This window comes from Coloeus monedula, assembly GCF_965178545.1.
Source record: "Coloeus monedula genome assembly, chromosome: 16".
Taxonomy (NCBI): Eukaryota; Metazoa; Chordata; class Aves; order Passeriformes; family Corvidae; genus Coloeus; species Coloeus monedula.
Window position 1 is genome coordinate 6455288 of NC_138796.1, and position 26968 is coordinate 6482255.

General features: G+C 49.4%; 2 protein-coding genes across 3 annotated transcripts; both read left to right on the forward strand.

Moving 5' to 3' along the window:
* The first annotated feature begins 312 nt into the window (after positions 1–312).
* ARPC1A (actin related protein 2/3 complex subunit 1A) lies at positions 313–15784 on the forward strand. 2 transcript variants are annotated; one of them, XM_082292147.1, is made up of 10 exons: positions 313–450; positions 3718–3799; positions 4567–4671; positions 7145–7367; positions 9041–9148; positions 12017–12229; positions 12805–12880; positions 13058–13251; positions 14201–14291; positions 15390–15784. In XM_082292147.1, exons 2-10 carry the CDS (start codon positions 3736–3738, stop codon positions 15426–15428), a joined length of 1113 nt encoding a protein of 370 aa, XP_082148273.1. In that variant the 5' UTR covers positions 313–450; positions 3718–3735; the 3' UTR covers positions 15429–15784. The 2 variants fall into 2 exon arrangements, with proteins under 2 accessions (XP_082148273.1, XP_082148274.1); XM_082292148.1 differs by having other exon boundaries at positions 316–450; positions 3695–3799.
* Positions 15785–18554: 2770 nt separating this feature from the next.
* Positions 18555–25659, forward strand: ARPC1B (actin related protein 2/3 complex subunit 1B). The gene is made up of 10 exons (XM_082292153.1): positions 18555–18694; positions 21139–21212; positions 21911–22015; positions 22688–22910; positions 23217–23324; positions 23617–23823; positions 24359–24434; positions 24517–24713; positions 25121–25211; positions 25358–25659. The coding sequence occupies exons 2-10, from the start codon at positions 21149–21151 to the stop codon at positions 25394–25396; spliced, it is 1110 nt and encodes a 369-aa protein (XP_082148279.1). The 5' UTR covers positions 18555–18694; positions 21139–21148; the 3' UTR covers positions 25397–25659.
* The last annotated feature ends 1309 nt before the right edge of the window (positions 25660–26968 follow it).

Consider the following 26968-nt stretch of genomic DNA (forward strand, 5'->3'; position numbering starts at 1 on the left):
AGGACTGAAAGAAATGGCCTTAAGCTGAGGCACTGGAGAGTCAGGTTAGATGTCGGAAATTTTTTTCACTGTTTGGGTGGTCAGATATTGGAACAGCTTGCCCAGGTAGGTGATGGACTCGCCACCCCTGGAGGCGTTTAAGAGGCGGCTGGGTGATGTGGTTTAGGGGGTCACAGTGGCGGGGGTAGACTGACAAGACGGATTTCATGACCTTAAAGGTCACTCCTTACCGGGTCAATTCCTTAATTCCCAGAGCCTCCCGCCCCGCCCTGAGGGGCCGCGCAGGCGCCGCTCCGCCCTTTGTGTGGGGAGGCGCTGGCGGCGCAGGCGCGGAGCGCGTTTCCTGCCGCCCGTGTCAGAGCCGGGCCCGCTCGGCCTCTCCCGCCGCCGGAGCGGAGTCGCGTTGACTGCCCAGAGTCCGCGAGTCCCGCTCCGCCCCCGCCGCCTCAGGTGAGTCCCGGCCACGGCAGCGATGGGCGGCGGGCGGGGACAGCCTGCGGACCCGCCGGCGTGAGGGGAGGGCGGGGGGGAGGCACCGCAGCATCGCTGTCCCGAGGGGCTGGGGACGTCCTGCTGAGGGTGAGGCGATGGGCACCGCTCACCCCATCGCCCTGAAGGGCCGGGAAGAGGCGGGGACGAGGAGGTGCCCCCCATATCCCCCGCCGTGCCCCCCCCCCCCCCCCCCCCCCCATATCCCCCGCTGTACCCCCTACAGCCTCCGCGTATCCCCCGCCGTGCCCCTGTGTTGGCAGGGCCGCAGCCCACAATCCATCCCCATCCGGCGGCTTTATCCCGCTAACGGTGTCCTGTGGCAGAAGGTGCCCGAGAGGAGTCACCCCCCCCCGGGAAATCTGCGCTGAGTGACTTGGGAGGCAGTGACAGTGATAGGCGGCTGTCCTTAATCACAGGTGCTTCGCTTCCAGGTGTTTGGAAGTGGTGTAGGTGCTCCGAGACTAGGCAAGGATTAAAAAGATCCCTTTCTTGCTGTCACACACACACACACACATTCCATCTTCACTTCTGAGTTCATATCCTGGCTGATTCCTTGTCCATGGATGAGCTTCCACCACATATTTCTCACTCCACTGAGAGGTGACAGCTGCCGAGTCCTGTACATCCCAACCTCGATCCTTTCAGGCCTTGTACTGAATGAACTCCTGCTCTGCACAGATGCAAGATTTCCCTTTTCTTTCTTCATTTTAAAATATTTTTTTGAAACTCCAAGTCGGTTGCTTTCCATTTGAAATAAAACTCAGAGAGAGTTGCATTAAGTACTTGTTAACAAAGTCATACCGGTATCTTTCCCATGTGAGATTCTGAGGTTGTATGACAGGAAGGCTTTGAGGTTATTTGTCAAAAATTGTAAAGCCAGTGGCATTTTCCCTAGTGAAATATGAGTTGGATTTTGTCTGTGTATTAGTAAGGAATAATATAATGGGAAAAAATATAACTGGAAAACTTCTTTAAGATTTATCTTCCCAAAGAAAATATCACGGTACCTATGAGGACACAGAAATAGCCCTGCTTTTTGAGGTTATCATCACTATTGTGTTTTGTAGGTTTGTAACCAAACCAAAATGGAAAACGGTCACTTGTAGCCAGTTATGGAGCTCAAGTAACTCAATCAATGGGAAGGAATGGATCATACAACTTTGGGTTGGTTTTGGGAACAGCTAAGTAAAAATACCTGAATAGGAGTTAGGATGAGACTGTATGTTATATATAATGCCAATCTGTGAGTAAAATACCACAGTTGTATTAGGAAGTGTTTCAAAATAGCTGCATTCCTTGGGGAGAGGAGACTGGATATTTTTACATTTTATTTCGGAGAGAGTAGCAAAGGCTGAGCATTCCTTGTTGGTGGAACAGCTCTTGAACTTTTCCTGTATATGGAAATGTGCTGCTACTGAATGTTGGCATGAGCTAAAGCAAGATCCTGGAAAAAGCACTTTGCAGTTGTGTTTTGCTTATATTCACACGTGGAATCTCAAGTGATGGATGTCCAAGGACAGAGGTAACCCAGATTATGTCAACATTTTCTCATTAACAAAAAATAATTAATTATTTTGCCTAGGACTGTGTGTATTTAATACTTTGTTTGATTGGTATGTGGTTATTATAAGAACCATGAAAATCATGATGGTTAAAATTGTGAGCTGGACCTAAAGTTCATATTGTTAAAAGTTGTATTTGAAGTACATTTGAAATGCAACTGAAATTCGCCTATTTTTAGAATAACACTGCTTGGTTTCCTTAAACAAAAAAAATAAATAAAATAAAAACTCTCTCCAGTTACTTGCATTGGTGAAATACTGTCTCACCTATGCGCCAAGATTCAGCACTTTCAAGATATTTGTAAAACTGTTGGTGTGATGGTAATTCCTGAGGCTCCGTAAGAGCGTACTCATCCTTCTTTCACTCCTGAGTTTCTGTTGGATTTGATATTCATTTCCTGTTTGCTTCCAAATTCCTACCTTGTCCTGAAGTCTCCACCCTCTGCTAACATGGCCATACTTGGGTATGTTGTAATTCCAGGCTATAATGGGTGTGGATGTCTTGGAATGACATCACGGAGATAGTTCTTTTAAGATGGATATGTGGGGGTAAAAATGCTTTGATCCATCAGGCAGTAGTAAATTGCTGTGAAAATTAGTGAAATATATTAAAGGAATTGACAAATCCAAGTTGGATGTATTGAACTGTGCACATTTTTATTATTGCAGGTGACCATGAGTTCTTATGATATTATCTTCCATCCATTTATGCTGCCCTGGTTAATACAGGACATAGAATACTATATTTTAATATCTAAAATATTTTAATACCTAAAATAGTTTAATGTTTAAACTCCTTTAATTTCAAAAATACACTATTCGATGTCCTGTATTAACCAAGGGCAGCATAAATGGATGGAAGATAACATAATAAAAACATTGTAAACAGCTTTGTCTGTGGATGGATGTGCCTTTAATTGGAGATGTTCAGCACTGTCTCTTTTAACAGCCATAAGTTAAAAGAAAAAAGTAGGAATTTAGCTTTTTTTAAGCAAAATACTCACAAACTACAGTGATGCAGCTTGTTCTTGTAGTGTTTGAGTCTCATGGGGCAAAAGCCCTGACTATCAAACAGTTCAGTGCTAGAATTAATTTGAAGAAATTACAAATTAGTTAATTACTAATCTTAATAATTTTTCCCTAGGATGCATATAAATCGTTCATGCATATAATGTCAAATAATACATCAGCAGATCACAGTTACACATCAGTTTGGCCTACTGAAAGATTTTGTTGTACTGGATACAAGTCAGGATTTAGAATCAGTTCACTGAGCTTTGTCCTAGATATTTATTTTTTAAATTATTCTATTTCCATAGTAAAATTAATAGATTTATTAGATTTCTTGAGGACCTGCTCTCTTGTCTGTGAGGATACACAAAGAAGCAAGTGTATCTGGCTTTTAGGGCAGTTGCAATTAGCTAAAGTAAGTAGGACAATGAAAATCCATCATCCTACTGAAAATATCTGGGGGTGTGACACAGGCGGCTCTTGAGCAGCCCTAACATATTTATTAAGTTGTGGTCTGTAAATAAATTGTAAAACGGCACTGAAGGATGCTTGGTAAATGTTGAAGGTTAACTTTGTTTTATTACTTCTCTCATTTTGAAGCGTTTTGTTTTCAATTTTACATCTTTCAGCCTTTTCACTTTTTACAACATAGGAATCTCTTTAACTCGGAATGTCTCTACATCAGTTCCTGCTGGAGCCAATCACCTGCCATGCCTGGAACAGAGACCGTACTCGTAAGTAATAGGTTCATTTTCATTTTTAATTTTTTTTTTCAATTGCTATTTTCTTTCTGCTGACAGTTTTTGATCTTGTGATGTTCTGGGTCACATTCAGGGAAGGTATGGTCAGATACATAGTTCTACCTATTAAATGTTCCACTTACGATCCAAAAAGCACATGTCTTCCAAATCTGAGCTTTTCTAAACCTGTTGCTGGAACTCTCATAGGAGGTAATTGAGTCTTCTGCTGTTCCACAAAGCTTTGCCTCTTGGCCAAGTTTTCTGTGTTGTGGATTTTTGTGTTCCAAATGTGTTGTCTTCCTGTGCAGAGTACTCATGACCGTGGTATGTGTACCAATATCAAACTGCCAGAGGGCAGGGTTAGATGGGATATTGGGAAGGAATTCTTCCCTGTGAGGGTGGTGAGGCCCTGGCACAGGTTGCCCAGAGAAGCTGTGGCTGCCCCTGGATCCCTGGAAGTGTTCAAGGCCAGGCTGGACAGGGCTTGGAGCAACCTGGGATAGTGGAAGGCGTCCCTGCCCATGGCAGGGGTTTGGAACTGGATGATCTTTAAGGTCCCTTCCATCCCAAACCATTCCATGATTCTATGTCCATAATTATTGGAGATTTTCCAGGGATTTTGTCCCTTTTTTTAACGAAGCCCATGTCATGCTCTCAAATTTGCAAATAGAGGTTTTTAGATGTGGAAAGTCTTTCCAAATACAGCATTTGGTATTAAAAAACCTTCTGTACAATTGGATTGTTTTATTTCTTCTTTCAAGAGATTGCCATTAGCCCTAATAACCATGAAGTGCACATCTACAAGAAGAGTGGGAACCAGTGGGTGAAGGCTCATGAGCTGAAGGAACACAATGGACACATTACAGGTGAGATTGTGCTGAGCCAGACATGAAGTTTTCCAACCTCCTCTGTTTTCCCCAGTTGAGATTCTGAACAGGAAATCTGCAAGCATTGAGTAAATAGATCTTTTTATAGGTTGGCATTCCCACTTAGAGAGAGCCTTGCAGCAGTTTTCTGAACTGCATGCAGTGAGTGTTAGAAAGAAAAGCCCTATCTCATTTCCAGACATTTCAGTGGAGTTACTGAGCCATTTTTTCTTATCTGTGGCTTATTTTTCATCTATAATGACATAATGAGAACACATTTTCAGTCTGCTGAAGTAATCTGGTTGTGTCACAGTGATGCATGCTGCTCTCTTTCAAGTGCCAGTACTAAAATTTCATCAAGTATACAACTGCAGCATTGCTTTGTGGTTTCCAACAACAATAAATACCCTTTTTTAGGGACTGTATAAACATTGAAGTGGCTAGTCCTGGACTTAGACCCAGTGAGCACATTTATTGCAGGCCCAGAGTATCTGTATATCCACAATGAAAATAAAGAAGAGCTGCCACGATGAGTTATATAAAATCACAAGGTGTTATTTTAAAAAATGTGATTATCCTGTGGCAGTCTTTTATATTACTGGGGGGGGGTTTTATCATGGTGATATTTTTAAAAGGGCTTTATTCTTTAAGGAAATGAAAACAATTAATACAAGCACTTGCCCAAAGCAGCAAATTCTGTTCTCAGCTCACTAATGGGCAGAAGTATCTGCCCAACAGCATTTTGTAGCAACAATTTTTGCTGTCCAAGAGCACAACTGTCCCTGCTCCTTTGTGAAGAGTTGCTTAGGCTGCATTTACAAAGGAAGTGTTTCCCTCCAAGACATTTCTTTGCATTTTACTTGTACCTGTTAGCATTAGAAGCCAAATATTCATGACTTGGGAAAAGAGCTCTCTCTGCTTTCCTGCACGGTGTGTACCTTTGGAGTACAAAACACTGTGGTGGTTGTAAAGAGTGGAGTTAAGCTATGGTTACACACAGGAGATCCACTGATCAAACTGCTTGTAACCCCTGACAGGAGTGAGTCAGCTGCTGCCACTCCAGCCCCTGATCACAGGGGACAAGGTCCTTCTCTTGACTAAGGTTTGTGGTGAGCTGCCTCTGCTCACTCACAGGAAGAGCTTTATTCTCTCTCTTGGCTTAGTTTTCTGCTAAACTAAAAATCTAAATTTGGAATAGATCAAAACAGGTGGGAGGAGATGGGTGAACAAGAGAAGGAAAGAGAGGCAGGATGGTCCCTCTTTCAAAGGCAGTGCTAGAACTTCTGTGACTGTGGTTTCAGGCTACTAAGCTCTGCACTTTTTAAGCATAAACCTGTTTCGAGGTAACACTGTATGAGCAATATAACATTAGTACACATTCTTTCCATACCTTTTATCCATTTTCAGTTTGTGAGCTTAAGAGATGTTTTTAATACTACTGAATGTAGTAATGGAAAACCACTGACATATAATTGGTGGCAGGAGAGTTGAGGATTGCAATCTGCATCTCAAAGGATGCTAGAGAAAAGATGAAAAATAATGTTCCCATAAGACTTTTCAATTGGCAAAGCCATCCTTCGTTGCCTAGGAGGGGAAAAAAGCAATGGCAGCCTTATCAAAGATTTTATTTTATTCTTTGAACTTGGGTTTTTTTTTCTTTTGGTAAACCTTTCTCATGGCACAGGTTAAATAGGCATGGAAAAAATGTAAGGATTGTGTCAGTACATAAAGATTGATAACATCTAACCAAAAAAACCCTGTTATCTAAACTTTAGATCATGGCTGCAGTCTGGCAGCAAGCACACAACGTTGCTAGATGTTGTGCAGTTTTAGAATTGCTGGGTTTCAGCTGTTGAGAGGGATCTTGCTGAAGTCGAGAGGTTTGGAGGGTGCTGGTGGACGGGCCTTGGCCAGTCTGCAGAGCTCCACCTGTTGGCCAGCCCACGGAGCTGCCTCAGGCAGCAATCCCTGGGATCTGGGAATTTGGGGTCTGCAGGTTTGATGAAAGCTAAAGGGAGAAACAGGTATTCCTAACTGCTTGAAATGGCTCCTGGAGAATAAGAGATGAGGGGGAATAACATAACAGTAATAACTGTCTCAGTGATCAGTTCATCAGGAACTGCAGTGGCAGGACAAGGAAGAATGGCTTCAGACTGAAAGAGGGGAAATTTAGGTTACATATATGGAAAAATTATTCCCTCTGAGGGTATCGAGGCCCTGGCACAGGTTGCCTAGAGAAGCTGTGGCTGCCCCATCCCTGGAAGTGTTCAAGGCCAGGTTGGACAGGGAGCAACCTGGGACAGTGAACAGAAGTTGGCACAGAGTTGGAGCTGGATGATCTTTAAGCTCCTTTCCACCCCAAACCATTCTGTGATTCTGTGACAGAAGGCTGTGAGGTGATCTCTTGTTTTGCCTTAATGTAAAGCAAACAACATGAGGGGAAAGGTAATTCCTGTGAACTCTTCACTTGCAGGTATTGACTGGGCTCCCAAAAGCGACCGCATTGTGACGTGTGGCGCCGACCGCAATGCCTACGTGTGGAGCCAGAAGGACGGCGTGTGGAAACCCACCCTCGTCATCCTGAGGATCAACCGTGCCGCCACCTTTGTCAAGTGGTCTCCCTTGGAAAACAAATTTGCAGTGGGAAGTGGAGCTCGACTCATATCTGTGTGCTACTTTGAGTCTGAAAATGACTGGTGAGCTGTTTTTATATCTTTATGGTCTGCACGGGAAAGCTGAGCCTGGTGTTACCAGCTGAACTGGTAACTGGGTTACTATTTTGCTAATTCCTAAAGTATTAAAGGAATGTAGAGGGATGGCCTCATCAGTTCTTTTGCGGACTTTATTGTTTTGGGAAAAAGGTTCCCTCTCTTCTTCACTCTGGTGTAGCACCTAAAGGCCTTTGATTTTGCCTATTTTCAGGCAGTTCAAGTTGGCGTGGATGTGTTCTGCCTGACTGTCATAAACATATGTTGCTCTCCTAAAAGTGCAAGAATTTCTGCAGAGTAAAGATTTCTTTACTACAACTGTATGTTGGAAAAAAGATAAATATTTCCTTCCCCCACCTCGTGCCAGAATGAATGAAGAAATCTTCACTCAAGTCTTTCTTCCATATCTATTATTTTGGGCCATTTCTTGTCATTAGAGGCTTGAGTCTGTCACATCTCCCGGGTGGTCTGTTAGAAGATGTCTAAGCTTGCCATTGACCTGTTCTGTGTTTTGTTATGTATTTTTATCACAGTTTATAGATTTCACACAGGAATATCACAAAATATTTCCACCATTAAGATTTTTCTCGTTTTGGCATCTAAACGCTTCTGATCTTCTCCCTTTGTAGCTGCACATGTTGGAACTACATTTGTTGTATCATCTGTAGGTGAAATCAGTGTGTGGAGTATCTCTCACTTTGGGTTACATAAACAGGCACAAAACCACAGGTGTCCTGTGTGCAGTCTGCCATGTGGAGATGAAAAACAATGACACCATCTGCAAAATACATTTTAAAGATTTTTTTGGACCTTTATGCTTTCGAGCATATTTACTTATCAATATTTTTCTCTGCCTCACTTGTCTGCAAAAGAATCGAAACTCCATATGCTAAAGAAAGATAATTTTAAAAATGTGAGCCTTAAAACTTGTGCCTGATGGAAGTAAAATCAAAGAAAAATCACCATCATCCCAAAGGCCATCAAGTGAATAATAGATTTCATTACTATTTTGTAAATAGTTCAGATAAACTAAATCTGCTGAGACATATTTAGGCCACTATTGATGCATTCAGCAGCACGACCTCTTTACACTGCACTGCAGATAATTGAGATGGATGCACTGGTTGGATCACTGGCAGTCCCCCCATTTTCTTGTTGTGTTTTATAGTTAGTGTATTATTAAACAGTAGAAAAGTCAATAGGCAAGAGATGTGACTGTAAAACTTGTTGGAAGGAGCTGGAGAAGGACTTGTACTTGGTGATCCATGAAAATAGGGCTGCTTAGCTCAGTGTCACAGTCACAGCTGACCTTGTGTTCACTGGGGGAAAGAGACCTGGCAATTCCTGTGCAAAATTCACATCAAGGAGTTCCATCTGGTGCATTATAAAAATTAATTTGAAGGGGAATAGGACTTAGCTGAGGAGATACATATTTAATGAGTTTGTTCATAGTATTTCAAAGTTTAATTGAGCTAACCATAAAGTTCACAGATTGCACAAGAGAACATGAAACATTTGTAGATGAAGTTTTTCCAAAACTGATGTGTTTAGTCGTTGGCAAGGAGAGATCTTTTTGAGGAGTGCTTCATGGATTTCTGGGAATCAGGTAAAATATGTCCATATAAACTTTTAAATCTTTCTTTGGTTTATTTTTATTTTAGGTGGGTGAGCAAACACATTAAAAAGCCCATTCGTTCCACTGTCCTCAGCCTGGACTGGCACCCCAACAATGTCCTGCTGGCTGCAGGATCCTGTGACTTCAAGTGCAGGTGAGAGAAACTAAAATATCTGTCTACAGTTTGGGTTACTGGATCAAATCAGTAGCTTGAGCATGTTGGTCAGCCATTTGCACTTGCTGTTAGAATAAAAGATTGCTCATTGTGTTGGTACCAAAGAAAGATGTCTAGCTCAAGAATGTTGGCTTTGATGCTGCTGTGTCCTGACTTTGGACTGCCAACGTGGATCTGCTGCTGAATTCACACCTGAATTTAGGGAATTGGTGGGTTCCTTCCCAGCATTACACAGCAGTGTGTACTGGGGCTGAGAGCTGGTCATTAGGCTGAAGTTGGATTAGCAGGTGTCATCTTGTGGAACACTAACACTGCCAGTTAGAGGTTAAAAAGCAATATCCTAATGGTGCAGTCCCAAAATTCAGAGTATCTGGCCATTTCCAAAGGTGTTACCCCATCTTTTTGTTCCCTAACTTCCTTGTTTCCTCTCCTTTGCCTGTGCTGGCCCTAAAGCTCTCACACCTTTGTGGGGAGCAGAGTCAAGAAATTGATGCATCTGCAACTCAACACAATAAAAGAGAATTTTTGAAGATCATTAAAAAAAAAAAAGCTGTTTAAAGCAGACTGGTGTGAGAGATGGATGGGGCAGACTTTGAAACTAATTGTGAAATTACAGCATGAGGGATGGGCCCTGCAAACTGCTCTGTGCTGAGTGATTGGGGTCACTGCAGGGAAGTCTGCATGGGGAGTCTGCAGGGCCTGACTTGAATCCACATTGACTTAATCACTTGTACCTTGAATGATAATGAAAGCTTCTTTTCTTAAATTCTTTATGTAATAGGGCAATTTTTAAGCTTCAAAGTGTGTACTAAAAATGTCTAAGGAGGAGTTGGAGGGGGAGGTGGGACTGACTATTACAGTCCTTATTTCAGAATGAAAGCCTTGCATCTAAACCCCATCCTTTGATACCTTTTCATGTAAGGAAAGATGTTAAATGGAACCTGGGAAGGAGGGGAGAGTTGTCTCCCCTTTCCTGCCTTATTTCCAGTTTTAATTACATAAACTGTATGTATTCAGTTCCTTTCACAAAAAAGGTGATGTGAAACAGAAGCAGCTACTTTTCTCCTTACAGAAGTAGCCACTTTTCACATGCGGAAATTTTTAAATTTGGGTTCATAGAGGACCTCAGGACTTCGACATTAGGTCACCTGGAATATGTGTGTGTGTGTCCAACCCAAACCATTCTGGGATTCTAAGATTCTTTCTCTTCCCCAAAACCATGAAAAACTATTCTCTTTTGTGAATGATGAGTACAGATCTCTGGAATTCCAGTTCTCCCTTCTGTTCCATATTAAAAAAAAAAAGATACCTGAAGTGGGCACCTGTTCTGATGGAAATTAGGAAATGGATCTGCCAGAGCCGCTGCCATGTAATAAGCAGCTAAGTGGGAAACATTTTGGGGAAAGAATGGAGGGCAAGAGGCTGCAAATTGCTGGGTGTTTTTTGGTGGTTGGCCAAGATAAATGAGCTCCCCTTACATTTATCTGAAATATATATGTATCTACAGCTATGAACACCACATAAGTATGATTTCATGTTCTAGCTGTGGGAATGAAAGTAATTTCCCAAAGTTCTTTGAAGGCTGGGGCCTTCAAGCTGAGGTGATTTTGGTTTTAAAAGACAGGGAGACTTTAATAAGGGAAAAGACTTCTTGTATTTTTTTTTAACTAACAGTTAAATTCAAGGTCTTCCCTACTTAGGTATGATTTTCCTGCTTTGTGTCAAAGGCTGTTGCTTTAAACATCTTGTCCTATTTCCATACATTAAGAGAACCATCCTTTTAGGTGGCTCTATAAAATTCCGTTTTTTAAAGGTTTTCATTAGATTATATTTAAACTGATAAAGCCAAATATATTTCCATACTTAATTCCCTGAAAATCTGTACCTAATATAGCTGCAGTTAAACCCTTCTCGTTGCAAATGAGCAGCTTTATTGAAATAAGCACTTTGGAAGTGCTTACCCCACACATACAAAAGATAAAAAACAAGGAGAGGGGGGCTACATTTCCTTAAACTCACTATAAAATAATTCCTGTTTGTGTGTGACTGCAACCATGAATATTTGATCACAGTTTTTCATTTATACTGATTTTTTTTTTCTCTGGTAGTAGCATGGTGTAGCTGCCTTGCTCCTCCTGTTCAATGGACTCAAATCCTATGGTTGTGACGTCCCATTAAATTCCATGGTAACAGTCAAGAACACCATATTGTGGCATGTCTGAATCATGCAGAAGGAATTTGATGAAAGGGGGAGGCTTTCTGTTTAAACATATCTTGAAAATTGTAGTGCTGGGAAAAAAAAAACCTATAAAAACACTGCAGTATTTCAGGTTTTCACAGCATTTTTGCAAAAATGAGCCGGAAGAAGGTGGCTCAGAGCCCCTTTGCTGGCATTAGAACATTACATTTCTTTCTTTGAAATCCTGCTAAAATGGGAATGTTCTTAAAAAGTGGGTAATTTTGTAGGTGTTTGTATTAGCTTCTAATTATACAGTGCCATTCCTGGGTTTTCTCTAACTGAAGGATTGACTCCGGAGAGCTGTTAGCACCACAAAAAGATGAAAGGGAAATCTTGGCACGGGGAAAAATGCACTGACAACGTGTATTTTTGTGCCATCTTCTGGAAAAAAAGGGAGAGGACTACAAGAACAGCATTTATGAGAAACCTGTGTGCTTTACACCCTTTGTACTGCTGCTTTCTGTCTGCACACTGCTGCTTCCAGGCTTGTTTAAAGACACCAAAATACTTTATTTTGGGAGAATCAGGACGCATCTCTCCGCTTCCAACATGAAATGCATCCCATGCTCCCAGGAGCTTTGTTCATGCCAGAATCTTTTTATTTGCAGGGTGTTCTCTGCTTACATTAAGGAAGTGGATGAAAAGCCAGCCAGCACACCCTGGGGGTCCAAGATGCCTTTTGGGCAGCTGATGTCGGAATTCGGGGGCGCGGGCAGCGGAGGGTGGGTGCACAGCGTGAGCTTCTCCGCCAGCGGCAACCGCCTGGCCTGGGTCAGTCATGACAGCACTGTGTCAGTGGCTGATGCCTCCAAAAACATGATGTGAGTATCCCCTTGATGCTATTATTAGCCTGATGATCCTAAAGGTCTTTTCCAACCTTAATGATTCTGTGATTCTGTGTGGAATATCGTGCTCGCAAGCATGTGCCTCTCTTGCCTGTTTTACTGTAGATTCCAGGAGTCTCTTTGAAGCTTATATAAATGTAAATATTCTCTAAATAAGGTTGGTTCTGGGAATTTTAGATTATATCATTTAAATTCTTTGTAAGAATCCTTCAGTGAGGGTATAGCCAGTTTGTTTTGGGGGAAAAAAGAGGCATTTGGGAAAAAAAGGTATATTCAGTAACTGGGGAAACAATATTTCCTTTTACAAAACAATATTTGCAATACAAAATATTCCAAGCAATATTCCCAATTCAAATGTCATAGTTCTTCCAGCACACTTACATTAGACTAAGACTTTTTATTACAAATTACAACCTTCTGGTGTCACCACAGGACAGCCAAGCTACCTTGACTTTTCCAGTAATCCTTGGATGGGAACGGTGCCTATTTTTTGTTAGAGCCGAAAATGAGAGGTTTCAATGAATCCCTCTAACAAATGTTCTTGTGCTCAGGGTTTCACAGCTGAAAACAGAGTTCCTCCCACTCCTGAGCGTGTCCTTTGTCTCTGAGAACAGCGTGGTGGCAGCTGTAAGTGTCTGCTGTTTCCTCCTTGTAGAGCTTTGTCGTGTTTTGGAGGGGGAGGAAACCCCGTATTTTGCACAGCTAATAGTAATAATAAAGCTCTGTCCCAGTGTCAGTGTTTGCATTTGGAAGGGCAGGGTGGGAATGCTGAGCTGGTGTTTCCTAACGGGTGTTTGGTTGCAGGGCCACGACTGCTGCCCGATGCTCTTCAACTGTGACGACCGTGGCTTGCTGACCTTCGTTTCCAAACTCGACATTCCCAAACAGAGCATCCAGCGCAATATCTCCGCCATGGAACGCTTCCGGAACATGGATAAAAGAGCCACCACGGAAGATCGTAACACCACCCTGGAGACCCTGCACCAAAACAGTATAACGTGAGTGTCCTGCTGCCAGCATGAGGACAGGGAATGTTCTCCATGGCCAGTGGGTTTCTCAGGATGTCCTGCAAAACCCTCAGATTTGCTGTACCAGAAGGGTGTAACTCTTATCCCGGTTTCCTTGCGGTCTTTCCCTAACAGCTCTCTGTTTCTGGGATTTACGTGGGTGCTGGTGAAGTTAATCATTGACATGGCTACAGCTGTTTGCTCGTGGTTAATGTGTTGTGTACCTTGGACACTGCTTATCTTATCAAATAAGTGCATAGTTCCCAAGAGGCTGCTGGCACTGTGCAAAATCCAGTCAGCAAAATCCACCTGAAACAGGAATTCACATCCCAGCTTCCTATTTCAGATGTTAGTGCCTTGTGTATTTATTTACTGTATTTATTTCAGTTTGTTTTCAAAGTGAAAGAGGAAAAATTTAGGTTAGATATACAGAAAAATCCTTCCCTCTGAGGCTGGGAAGGAGGCCAGGTTGCCCAGGGAAGCTGTGGCTGCCCCATCCCTGGAAGTGTCCAAGGCCAGGTTGGATGGGGCTTGGAACAACCTGAGATAGTGGAAGGTGTCCCTGCCCATGGCAGGGGGGTGAGACTGGATGAGCTTTAAGGTCTTTTCCATCCCAAACCATTCCATGATTCTGTTAATCAAAAGGATTGATTCAGGTTAATTGGGTAAAATACCTTTCCATTAAAAAAATTATGTGATCCCAAAGGATGTTAAGCAATTTCTCTTTATTTAAGGAAAGCATTTAGTCTCACCAAGCCCTTAAAGAGCTTCCAGCATCCTTTTCTTTGCTTATTTTTCTGAGGCATTCTACCAAGAATCTAGTGTAGGCTCTGGTATAGTCATGTCTCCATCTGAAAGAGTAGGAGTAGAATTCAACCCAAATTTCCCAGTTTTCTGGCTCTCTGGAATGGGTGTTGGAGCTCTCACTCTCTGTTTGCAGCCAAGTGTCTATTTATGAGATAGACAAACGGGATTGTCGGAAATTCTGCACCACCGGCATCGATGGAGCAATGACCATCTGGGATTTTAAGGTAAAAATGTGCTTTTACTACCATGTTTATGTGAACTAGCTGGGGTGGTGGGGTTCTTCTTTTGATCTCTTGAGTATCAACTCCTGGGGCTCAGCCCCAAGCCAGGTTTTATTAGCAGCAGGAAATCCAGACTGGAATATTCAAAACCATTAGTGAAGTCCATAAGAAAAACAGATCCAAGAATCAGCATAAATGCAGATGCAGTTTTTTTAGCAGATGGTGCTAATACAGACTTACTTTTTAAATTGAATTACTTAATGTCCCTGTAGGAATCCCCTTAATTCTTTCCTTCTCCAGCCTCAACCACAGTTGGGCTGGAACAATTTGTACAACACAACCCTCTTCCTCTTCCTGCTCCCATCCCTTGGGACTCTGCTCATTGTCCTGCTGCAGAACATGGTCCTGTCCTCTCAGAATTAACTTACCCAAGGAGTAAGAAGTTGCCTCTAACAGCTGGAAAATACAATATTGAAAATCCTAGAAGAATGTAATAATTTCTATGCTTGCTTTGCTCAGGCCTGGCCAACAGAGGTCCCTGTTGGTCTTCCCCAAACTGGGATATGGGATCTGATTTAGGGAAGGAATAGATTGTCTCTGTTCTGTGGTCCCAGAGTGCTCTGCTGGAGACAAGAGCCAAACATGAAGTTGAGGTGATCTCTAAGCTGCTTTAGTTCAGTCTCAGGTCTGTATCACTGGTCTGTACATGCCTGAGTTTGAAAGGAATGACCACTGGGGTCTCTGTCTCTTGAATTAGGAAGAAATCCTTTAAGAAGAAATTCTTCCCTGTGAGGGTGGGGAGGCCCTGGCACAGGTTGCCCAGAGAAGCTGTGGCTGCCCCATCCCTGGAAGCGTCCTAGGCCAGGTTGGATGGGGTTTGGAGCAACCTGGGATAGTGGAAGGTGTCTCTCCCCATGGCAGGGTGTTGGAACTGCATGATTTTCAAGGTCCCTTCCAACCCTAATCGTTCTGGGATTCTGTGACTGAGTCTAATTTCAAGTACTCATGGTTTTTACTTGGTTTTGTTAGCATTTACACTGAATTATTTAACCCAAGCTACTGCAGCAGATTGTGATCAAGATTTTTTTTCTCTCCTTCAAGACTTTAGAGTCCTCCATCCAAGGGCTACGAATCATGTAAAGATGGATTTCCATGATCTAGCAGGACAAACTGCTTGACAGAATGCAGCTCCCACATCTGCACGAACCTGAAAAGGGAGGAGGAGGAGGAAGGTGAAATATTTGGAAACACAGAGAAAATACAGCTTGGCAGATTTTCTTTTGAATATAAATTTGGTGAATTGTGTTGGTTTCAAAATCAGCTGTGATTGTTTTTTTTTTTTTTTTTTTTTTGGTTGGTTGTTTCATTCCATTCTTTACCAAAGCTGCTCCTTAAGTAGTTTATTGCAGGAAGTTATGAATCACTAACTTAAAAGGGGAATTTTATGTAAATTGTCTGCTAGAAATAATAATAATAATAAAAAAGAGAAAAACTGATTCTTTGTTTTGACGCTTGTTGGCAGTGATTAAAAAAGGGATGTTAAGGATATTGGGAGAGAGACAGAGTGGGGAAGACCCTGCACTGGTATTTTATGGCCTTAAAACAGGAAAAGTTCATCTTAACTGAAAGGTTCTCAAAGTTGACAGATGAAGACCCGGAGTTCTGATGGTCTGGGTGTGAGGATTAGATGAGCTTCTTCCAGGAGAATTGTTCCCTTGAAGTGATGATTTTGGAGGACGAATGATTTTATCCTACTACTCTTCATTCTGTCTGCCTTGCATTTAATCCATAATAACAGCAAATTGATTTTTATTGTCTGCTCAGTGGGTCACAGTTTTCCAAAGGTGAATGACCAGAATTATTTGTAGTTGCCTTTGGGTTTGGTCCCAAGCCTGCTCCCAGGGCAGTGCCCAGGGGACAGGATGTAAGGCTCTGTGTGGAAAGTGAGACAAAAATCTGTTGAGCCTGGGGAAGACAAATTAAAAGCAAATCACTTTGTAAGTCTGTGAAGCTGCAAGGCTTGGGAATCACCATCTCTGGAGGTGTTCATGGATGTGGCACTCAGTGCTCTGGTCTGGTTGACAAGGTGGGGATTGGCCACAGGTTGGATTTGGTGAACTTGGAGATCTTTTCCACCCTCAGTGATTCTGGGATTCTGCGTCCTGTTAGAGCTGAGCTCTCAGGCTGTAAAACCCTGTATGTGTAATGACTGGTGGGCAAATGAAGTTCCAACCAGAGGTGTCAACGTAGTCTGGCTTCTGTGCTGATCCTTTGTCTCCAGGTACCTTTTGCAGTTCAGCTCTGAGCCTCAGGAGCTCATGGAGGCATTTGCACGCAACTTACTTTATTCACAGGGTGTAGTTTCTCCTCCCTGTGTTGCTGCCTTGCTGTGCTCTGAGGGGATTAGCTGGCTCATGGCATTGCTTTACAAGGCCTTACGTTGTTATTTCTGCCAAAAATGCAGAAGTGTCTTAGAAAAAACCCGATGACTAAATTTACCACTTCCTCTGGAACCCAGAGTTGCTTCATACCCTGCTCGTTTCTCAGCTCGGGGGGGGCTGGAAGGGGAGGGTGGAAGATCAGCTCGGAGTGGCACACCTGTGCTCACATCCTTTGTGTCCAGTGTGAGTGGGGAATTCCTGAGCATGGTGAGGGAATCACAGCACTGGGCTCTTGGCACATGTTTGTGGAGCTGGGATTAGTATTTTCCCTCTGGAAGGGATGTTCTCAGCTATACCAGGGCTAGCTGCTGGCTGTTTGTGCTGATGTTACACACTGCCTCATAGGCTCTTGGGGCTGAGCAATGGGGCTCTGCACAAGCAGGAATGCCAGGGAATGCTCACTGGAGCCTGCCTGAAACACACTCCACCCAGAGAATCACTGTGGTTCATCACCCACCCTGCCCCACCCGCAGAGAAAACGTCACCAGAAGTGTCCCCATGTCCCCAGTGCCTGTGCAGTGGGACAGTTCCTCTACAGCCTTCTTGAGGATGTGACGTGCTATGGGGGCAGGAGGATCTTCCCACTTCTGAAACAGAAGCAAAAGCTGGTAAAGGGTTTGGGCAAACATGAACTGGGTCTGGCAGAGGCTCAGCAGGGCTGAGCCTCTATCGCTGACCTCCGTGGTGCCAGATTTCCCCCCCTGTGCTGTCAAGCCTTGGGGAGCCCCAAGTAATATTCAAAAGCAGTAGAGGCAGCTTGTGGCACTCCTTAGCACAGGCTCAGGCTGGAGCAGCCTGGAGATGGGAGCGATAAGGATAGGGGATGGCAGGCGAGGGACAGGGGTCACACTGTCCTCTCCCTTCCCTTAGTAATGTACCCCAAATCCTCCTGCAGAAGTTAAAACCAGCCCACAGTTCATTCCCATCCCTGCCCGAGTGCCATCTCAGGATCTCCCTGTGTCTGCAGGGATCAGAGCAACACACATGAAATGAAGCACAGCTATGGATGAGGACCAGGAGCGAGGGGCTGCCTGCTCTGTGGCAACACACCCCCCCCCCTTCACCTGCAGCTTACCCCTCGCGTGGGGATCGATTCTGCAGCTCAGCCAGTACCAGGTTATTGTATCCAAATCCTGCAGCTGAGAAGAGATCCTGCCCTCCCTGTACGGACCCCAGCGTGCTGCTGTGCCAGTGCTGTGACATCACTCAGAGAGGGAAGTGGTGAGTGCATCCCGGCGAGAATGGGATAAAATTTAGTTGCTATGAAGTAGGATGTGATAAAGCCAGAGGGGTGGTTGTCTGGTGCGTGGGGACACAGGCATGGTGACCGCAGCCAGCCTGGGACTGGGGCCCACTGGGCTCTGTGGGATGCAGGAACCAGCAGCAGCTGCTGCCGAGGGCAGCCGGATCCAGGCTCCGCGGGGTCCTGCGGATCTCCCCGGCCGTGGGAGGCGATGCTGACGGGCATCTCGCCCCGCGTGGGCTCCAGGCACGGCTGTTCCCTGGTGGGGGCCAGCACTGGCATCGGGGGAGTCCCCATCCCTGCGAAAGGCATCGGGAGCCGGGGGTGAACAAGACTCCCGCTGCCAAGGGAGACGACGGGAATCCTTCCCTTCTGTTCTCCTGGCTGTGCTCTTCCCTGGAGCACCCAGGGCGAGTTGCCCACGTCCCACCGAGCGGCCGGGAGCACCCCGGGGCCGGGGGCCCCTCCACGTGCGGCGATGCTGGAGCGGCCTGGCCCGCAGGCACAGGGGCAGGGCGGCCGCAGAGCTGCTTTGCGCTCCCCCAACGCCCACGTAAGGAAGTGGTTGCATTTCTCGGAGAGGAAAAGGGAAGTCAGGCTGCCTCGGCGGGGCAGGCACAGCTCCCGCCGCTCGCTCCGGGCTCCGTTCGTGTCGACTGCCCAGAGTCCATGAACGAGCCCTGCCGTCCAGGAACCGAGCCCAGCCCGCGCTGCCCAGCAAGGTAAGGGAGCTCTGCTACCCCCACCAGGACCTGGGGCTGTCCCATGGGGCTGGGGCTGTCACCGCTCCTGGCGCTCACACCCTGCTCCAGGGTTCGGGGGGTATCCCCGGGCTGGGGTCAGGGGGGTGCAGGCAGCCCCTTGCCCCGTGCGAGTTTCACTGTCGCTGCGTTTTGGATGTTTTGGGGTTTTCTCCCAGCCTCGGCAGCAAGTTTGAGGGGTTTTTCTCTTGCCGGCGTTCTGACAGCTCTGGCGGGGTGGAAAGAGTCCTCCTGTGGGGGTCCCGTCGGGGTTGGTGCCGGCAGAGGCAGAGCTGCCGCAATCTGTCCTCTCCTCCTCGGGAATCAGCTGCTTCCCGCTTTGCCCGGCGCGAGGAAGAGGAGGGTCAGAGCGCCCTCCGTCTGCCCTGGGACGGGGGTGTCCCCCCAGGGCCAGGCTGGCTCATGGGGTACCCCCCACCAGCACTGGGGACTGAGGACGGGTGTCCCCAACCTGGCTGGCAGGAGCAGGGAGGGTGACACCTTCGGATGCCACAGGGAGCAGAGACGCTTCCGGGGGTCGGTATTGGGGTCTTGGTGGTGCAGGGGTCCACCACAGTGTCCGGGGAGAGTTTCAGGGGGTCCCAGCTCCCAGTGGGATCCTCACTGGATGCAAACCCACCTCCTGTCACCCCGCCAGGCTCGTAAAAACCCAAACTCCAGCTCCTCTGGTGTGTGGGTTCCTCCCGGGACTGGGAGGAGCCCCCGGCACTCGGCTCTGCCAAGGTTTGGTTATCTCCTCCGAGGATGTTTCCGAACTGCTCGGACTGGCCTGGGAGATAACGGAGCTGCTCCAGCTCCCAATCCCGCCCTGTCTGGCCCTCGGAAAATTCCCATTTTCCTCCCTCAAGAGCCCCTGGGTTGGGGGGGAAGGGGGGTAACCACAGCTCCTCTGATGATCTTCCCAGCTGGGGAAGGGGCTGCCGAGCCCCCGTGGATCACTCCAGGGCGGGAGCAGGACTCAGCCAGCGGAGCAGCAGCAGGGAACTGGCTGCAAAGGGGCTGGGGGGGAAATGAAACAACACTCGCTGCAGGCAGCGGCCAAGGCCCTCACAGCCCTCAATCCTTCCCGTGTCTGGCAAAGGCTTCCGGCCCTGGCACGGCAGCTGAACTCATCCCTTCAGAGTGGCACTCAGCAAGGGAGCAGCAGGACCCCCAGGAAGGAGGATTTATGCCTCTGAGCACCCAAACCACCTGGAAAAAGAAAAAGCATTGCTGTTTTCTTAGTGTCGAAGCCGGAAAGCACCTCGGTGCGTCCTGCCTCCCATCCCTCCTCCAGGGAGCCCTTTCAGCCGGGTCCCCATTTCAGCCAAATCCCTTTTTCACACATTTTTGCTCTCCTTATCTCTTGCAATGCCAACAGCAGTGTCCCTGTCGCTGATGATTTTGTCTGTCCCTCGGGTGCTGCTCCATCCACAGGGCTCAGGGCAGAGGCTTGTTGTGGCAGCAGCTTTGTATCCTCCTTGGGACACCCTGTGCCGTATCCCAGGAGGATCAGTGGGGCTGGGATAGGGCAGCTGCCTCCTCATCCATGCCCATGCCCTTGGCCAGGGGATGTGTGATAGCAGGGCTCGTGCCCTGCATCAGCACTGGAATTTCTCCACATGCAGAAGGCAGGTGATGGAGCTCCTCAGATTTTCTTTTCCCCAGCCCAGGGACGGAGCTTTGCTAGGAGGGACTTTTTTCCTTCCCCTGTAGCGTTTTAACTGCCAAAGAAAACGGGACGTGTTCAGGGAGTTCCCAAAATAGCCGAGAGCGGGCTGTGAGTAATCCCCGTCTGCCACTCCCTGGCGAGGTGTTTCCCTACATCCCTGCGGTCCCTCGGCCCGATGGCCAAGGGGCTGTGACGCTGCTCGGAGCCCTTCCCGGTCCCGTGGCACCTGGACCGGGCTTGGGGCAAACTGTTCCATCCCATGACACCGGAGCAGTTGGGGACCAGCAGGAATGGTGGGAGCTCAGCCAGGAGAAGGGATTAGTCCTGAGGGCTGAGCACTGATGGGATGGAGGTGCCTCCATGGGGCTTTGGCTCTTCCTAAATGAGGGACGGGGAAGGGGCAAGTGGATCTGGCCCTGCTGGGGTGGAGAGAGGAGGTGCTTCCCGTGGTGGGACCCCAGGGATGCACATGGGGCTGCTGGCACTAGGATCCTGGTGTTCCCAGCCAGCTCCTGCCCAGCAAGCTCCAGCCAGCTAGAGCAGGATGACAGCAGGGTTTAGAAGTTCCTGGAAATGGGCAGTTTCTGAGCTTGGAAATCCTCAGGGAAACCCTCTCCCCGGCAGAGGAGGGATGCAGAGGGCTGCAACACAGGGCTGATGGGGAGGATCACTCTGTGAGGCTGGGAGCTGGGATCTTGTCCCTGTGGCTGCAGCAGGATGTCATGACCGCCTGTGGGTCTCTCCCTGTCCCCAGCCCGTGAGCCATGGCCTACCACAGCTTCCTGCTGGAGCCCATCAGCTGCCATGCCTGGAACAAGGACCGCACCCGTAAGTACGGCTGGGGCACCCCGAAATTCCCAAGGACATCCCGAGGCACTATCCCGGCTAAACATCCCTGTGGTGGGTGATGCTCTCGGGACAGGGCAGCGCTGGCTTGGGGCTGGGTTTGGGGAAGCAGATCCTGCCACGGGCAAATTTGGGGGCTGGGACAGCACATATCCCCCGTGTCCCCTGGTCCAACTGCCGGGACAGAGCCTGGCACAGGGGTGCCAGCACAGCGTCCGGCCCCGAGGCACCGGCAGGGGAGGGACGGACACGGAGCAGAGCCGGGTGATTCACGGCCGATGGCATTTCCCGACCACGGCCCGGGGGATGAGGGAGAACAAAAAGGGCTTTCTCTGCTGCGGCCGGAGCGCCGGGCAGGCGGGGCGGAATGGATTTGGGAGCTGTGCACCCGCAGCCGTCCTATTCCATCCTATCCCATCCTGTCCCATCCCACCAGCTCCATGGGACCGCACTGTAGGGAAGGGAAGACACTGGGCTGTGGGGTGCTCCCTTCCCACAGGGACAATTTGCAGCATCAGGACAGTGCAGGACCAGGGCTGGGGGGCTTGGTGGGACCCCGCCAGGCATCTGGGGCTCAGTGAGGAGGACCTGGAGCCCAGGAAGGGGTGGGTGGGTGCTGGTTGGCCCTGCGGAGCCTGTGACCCAGGGGAGGGCTTTGACCTGGCCGCTGTCACTCCCAGAGATCGCCCTGTGCCCCAACAACCACGAGGTTCACATCTACCGCAAGGATGGGGCCAAGTGGAGCAAAGTCCATGAGCTGAAGGAGCACAACGGGCAGGTGACAGGTGAGTCCCAGCTGGCAGAGGGGACAGGGACACAGAGGGTGGATGGCCCTGTCTCAGAGCTGCTCCCAGCCCCGCTTGTGGCACTGGCACCCTCTGGATGGGAGTTGTGCAGGGGTGGAGGAAAATGGAGCAGGTTGTGTCCAGCTGAAGGCAGCCAGGGTTGAGATGGATGGGATGGGAGAGATGGAGAGGGATTAGGTGGAGGAAGGGAGGGAGGGAGGGAGAGAGAGAGGAAGCGAGGGATGGGAAGGGAGATGGATGGATGGATGGGTGGATGGATGGGAGAAATGGGGTGAGATGGATTGGGGTAATGTGGGATGGATGGGAAGGGAAGGGATGGTGTAGGGTGGAATGAGAGGAATGGATGGATGATGGATATATAGGAGAGATGGGTTGGGATGGGATGGAACAGTGTAGGAGGCATGGGAATGGGTGGGGTGGATTGAGATGGACGGATGAGAGAGATGGGGTGGGATGGGTTGACATGGAATGCTTTGAGGTGGGAGGGATGGGAAGGGATGGTGTGGGGCAAAGAGGAGCTGTGGAGCAGAGACCACCCAGAACAACCACACCTTCAGACATCCCCCAGCCCTGAGTGCCACGCCCCCATTCCCATTCCCATTCCCTTTCCCGTGGCTCCCTGGGCCACCATCACCCCACTCTGCCTTCCAGGCATTGACTGGGCCCCTGAGAGCAACCGGCTGGTGACATGTGGCACTGACCGCAATGCCTACGTGTGGACCCTGAAGGGCAATGTCTGGAAGCCCACCCTGGTCATCCTGCGCATCAACCGCGCCGCCCGCTGCGTCAAGTGGTCCCCCAAGGAGAACAAGTTCGCCGTGGGCAGCGGCTCCCGCCTCATCTCCATCTGCTACTTTGAGCAGGAGAATGACTGGTGAGGCTCTGGCACGGCCTCAGTGGGTCTGTCCTGGGGGAACAGGAGGGGGCATGGATGGATGGATGGATGGATGCATGCATGCATGATGGACTGGGAGATAAGAGACTGGAAGAGCTGGAAGTGGAGACAGATGGGAAAAGGGAGGGATGGACTCCCCATGCCCAAGCTCCTACTGCAGGACAGTGACCCAGGGCAGCTCCTGGGGCATTTGGAACCCTGACCAACCTCAGCCAGCCCCCAAAATCGCAGGGGGCTCTGAGGGTGGTGATGCTGCCCCTCTGCTGCCAAACCCTCTCCACACAGGTGGGTTTGCAAGCACATCAAGAAGCCCATCCGCTCGACAGTGCTCAGCCTCGACTGGCACCCCAACAACGTCCTCCTGGCTGCCGGCTCCTGCGACTTCAAGTGCAGGTGAGGAGCAGGGGGTGGATGACTGGGGGGCCTGAGGCAGGGGGACCCTCAAGGATGGGTTGGGGGCCAAGCTTCACCTCAGGTGCTGTTTGGAGCAGGGAATGGAGCACAGGGGAGATGCAGGGAGGTCTGGGGATCATCCCAGGGATACAGCACACAGGGGAGGCATGGGGACACTCCACGGGCTCTGCCAGGAAACTGAGTCACACAACTGAGGTAAGGGGCAGGGATGAAGGTGGTGCAAGTCCTGCATCCGGGGACACATGACAAGCCAAGGCTCTTCCCCTCCCAGGATCTTCTCAGCCTACATCAAGGAGGTGGAGGAGCGGCCCAGCCCCACGCCCTGGGGCTCCAAGATGCCCTTTGGGGAGCTGATGTTCGAGTCGAGCAGCAGCTGTGGGTGGGTGCACAGCATCTGCTTCTCGGCCAGCGGCTCCCGCGTGGCCTGGGTGAGCCATGACAGCACCCTGTGCCTCGCCGACGCCGGCAAGAAGATGGCGTAAGCACGGAGGGCTGGAGACAGGAGGGGGCTTGGGGGGACTGGGGGAGGCTGTGCTGGGGGTGGCAGCAGGGGTTGACCCCCAAACTGACATGGGGATGGAGGTGTTCGGGTTGGGTTGGGCTGAGAGCCATCCCAGAGTGCTCCTGCATGTGGGTGGGGGAGATGGAAGGGTTCAGCTTCAGGAGCTGGGATAGCCCTAGAGCATCCCTGGAGCATCCCTGGGTATCTCTGAGCATCCCTGAGTATTCCCTGAGCATCTCTTTACCTGGGTGGGGGAAGTAGAGGCGTCCAGCCTCAGGAGCTGGGATAGCCCTGGAGCAGCCCTGGGTATCTCTGACCATCCCTGGATACTCCCTGAGCATCCCTGTACGTGGGTGTGGGACATAGAGGGCTCAGCCCCAGGAGCTGGGGAACCCCTGGAGCAATCCCCAGATCACCATGGGTGGAGGAGGTGGTGGCTCCCACCCATGTGATGAGCTGTGCCAGTCTCAGCACCGAGGCTGAAGCTCAACTCGTTGCTCACACCTCACAGTGTTGCCTCCCTGTGCACCGAGACCCTCCCCCTGCTCGCTGTCACCTTCATCACCGAGAACAGCCTGGTGGCTGCGGTGAGTCTGGGTGGGGGCACGGGGTGGGTGCTGTGGCTGAAGCTGGCCAGAGGGAGCTGAGCAGGTTGGGGTTGTTCCCCAGGGCCATGACTGCTGCCCGATGCTGTTCACCTATGAGGAGAGCCAGGGCACCCTGACCTTCGGGGGGAAGCTGGACGTCCCCAAGCAGAGCTCCCAGCGCGGCCTCACCGCCCGCGAGCGCTTCCAGAACCTGGACAAGAAAGCAAGCTCGGACACGGCCAATGCCACCCTGGACACCCTGCACAAGAACAGCATCAGGTGTGGGCTGGGGACAAGGGCAGGGAGGCACAGGCTTGGGGTCATCTCCGGGGCTGCTTGGGGCTGATGATCCCTGAGCATCCCCTGGGTGTGCTGCTGTCCAGCCCAGGAGCTTGGACAGCCCTGGAGCATCCTTGCATATCCCCAGAATGTCCCTGAGCATCCCTGCAAGTGGGAGGGAGAGACTGAGGTGCCAGCACCAGGAGCTGCGACAGCCCTGGGTGTCCCTGAGCTTCCCTGGGTACTCCCAAGCATCCCTGGGTATCCCCAGTGCCTTCCTGCACATGGGTGGGAAAGATGAAGGGGTCCAGCCCCCACTCCCACCCATGGCTGCCAGGCAGCTCCAAGGGTTCTGAGGGCTCAGCAGGGACCTGGGACTGATTCCCACTCCCTCTTTGTACCCACAGCCAGATCTCAGTGCTGACGGGTGGGAAGGACAAGTGCTCCCAGTTCTGCACCACGGGGATGGACGGTGGCATGAGCATCTGGGATGTCAAGGTAAGGAATCCTCAAGGAGGCCCTGGGCTGGGAGTACCCAGCATTGAACCATCTTCCCTCCCAGTTCCCCACCTTTCAGCTCCCCAACCACCTCCGGTTTCTTTAGGACGCAACAAACTGATGAACACCTTCCTGTTTTGTTTCAGAGCCTGGAGTCAGCGCTGAAGGATCTCAAGATCAAATGAAGGAGCCGTCCAGGAAGGGCATCCACGCTTCCAGCTGCCCCTGCTCTGCCCCCTGCCTGCTGCTCTCTGCCACCCCCCCCCCCGTGCCACATGACCGGGCCACACTGCCACCAGTGCCTGTCCCTGCTGCCAGCCAGCCCTGGTGGCTGTTTCCAGACAAAGAAAACCATTTTTCTTACTATTTTTTTTACCATCCTTCCCGATGCTGGTCATACATTGCTTGGAGAAATAGCAAATAAAGGATTTTCCTTGATAAATCAAAACTTGTTTTTTGCACTTTTTTAGAGCAAGTTCAGTGCAAACACAGTTGTGATCAGGGAAGATCACGGTGCTGCGCCACATCTCACCGCAGGTGGTCACCAGTGCTGAGGGTGAATTGGGATCGTGGGGATAAGGGGAATGTCACTTCCCCATTCCCTGCTTTAGCATTATGTCAAACCAGGATTGGTGTTAGGGAAAAGGGAGTGGAGAGGATGGAGGTAGCCAGTGAGCACAGGTTTCCTATTGTCTGAGTCTCCCTGGTAAAGTCCTGTCAGGTGGGCGATTCCCAAACCTGGAGCCAGCTCACAGACCTTGGGCTGCCGAACTAATCCTGCCCCTTTCCAGCCAGTTACCACAGGAGCAGATCAGTCCCAATACCGCCCACGGCCTGGGAAGGGAGCACTGGCTGGCAGAGGGACAGTGACATTTAAGTTCTGCTCCAGCCCTCAGTAAGTGGGAGGTGTTACTCTGAGATTTTCCCACCTATTTCCATCTGTTTACAAGCCTCAACCTCTCCCCCCCTGTGACTCCTGCCCTGCTCCATCCCAGGCATCAGCCCAAAAACTCCCCCTGTCCTGCCCCATCCACCTCCCTCTGCTCCAAGGATCACCCAAACTTCCAGTGTCAGGCTGTCCACCCCATCAGTTCTTCCCTCTCGGAGCTGACAGCACAGGCACCTCTCCTGGTAGCACTTGCTCATCCTTCCACAGCTCCCTGAGGATATTTCCTATCCCAAATCTAGGCTTGGTCTGAGCTGTGGCTTGAGCCAGCAGCTCACAGTGACATGGGGCACAGTCCTGTGTCACACCCTCGTGCCAAAGTCCCTGCAGCCAGGCATGGACAGGGTGACACAGAACAAATCCCCTTTTTCATCCTTCATCTCCACAGCTGTAACCCCCTCTCCCAGTGACCTCCACTGCTCCAAGCCCTGGGGCCGTATCTCCTCCAGCCTTTGGGGGAGTGAGTCTGGGAAGCACTGGTGTCCCTGAACAGGCTGGCAGCAGGACTCCCAGACCACTGGGGCACAGCAGGCTGGAGCATGTCCCCTCCAGAGACATCTGAGATGGGGTGACAGTGCGGTGACTGCCCTTCTGACACAGAGACTAGGCCAGACAGTGGCCTGAGGGTAATTGTTTCCTCCACCCTGGTAAACAGATTGTGCAAGACATCTATCAGAATCAGTAGGAAAAGCTTTTCCCTTCAGGCTGCATGTGCTGATGGAGCTCCTGAACCCTGAACCAAACTCCACACCACAACCAGCAGCCCCCAAGCTGCAGCTGTGCCTCCCCCAGGACCCCCCCCCCCCCAGCT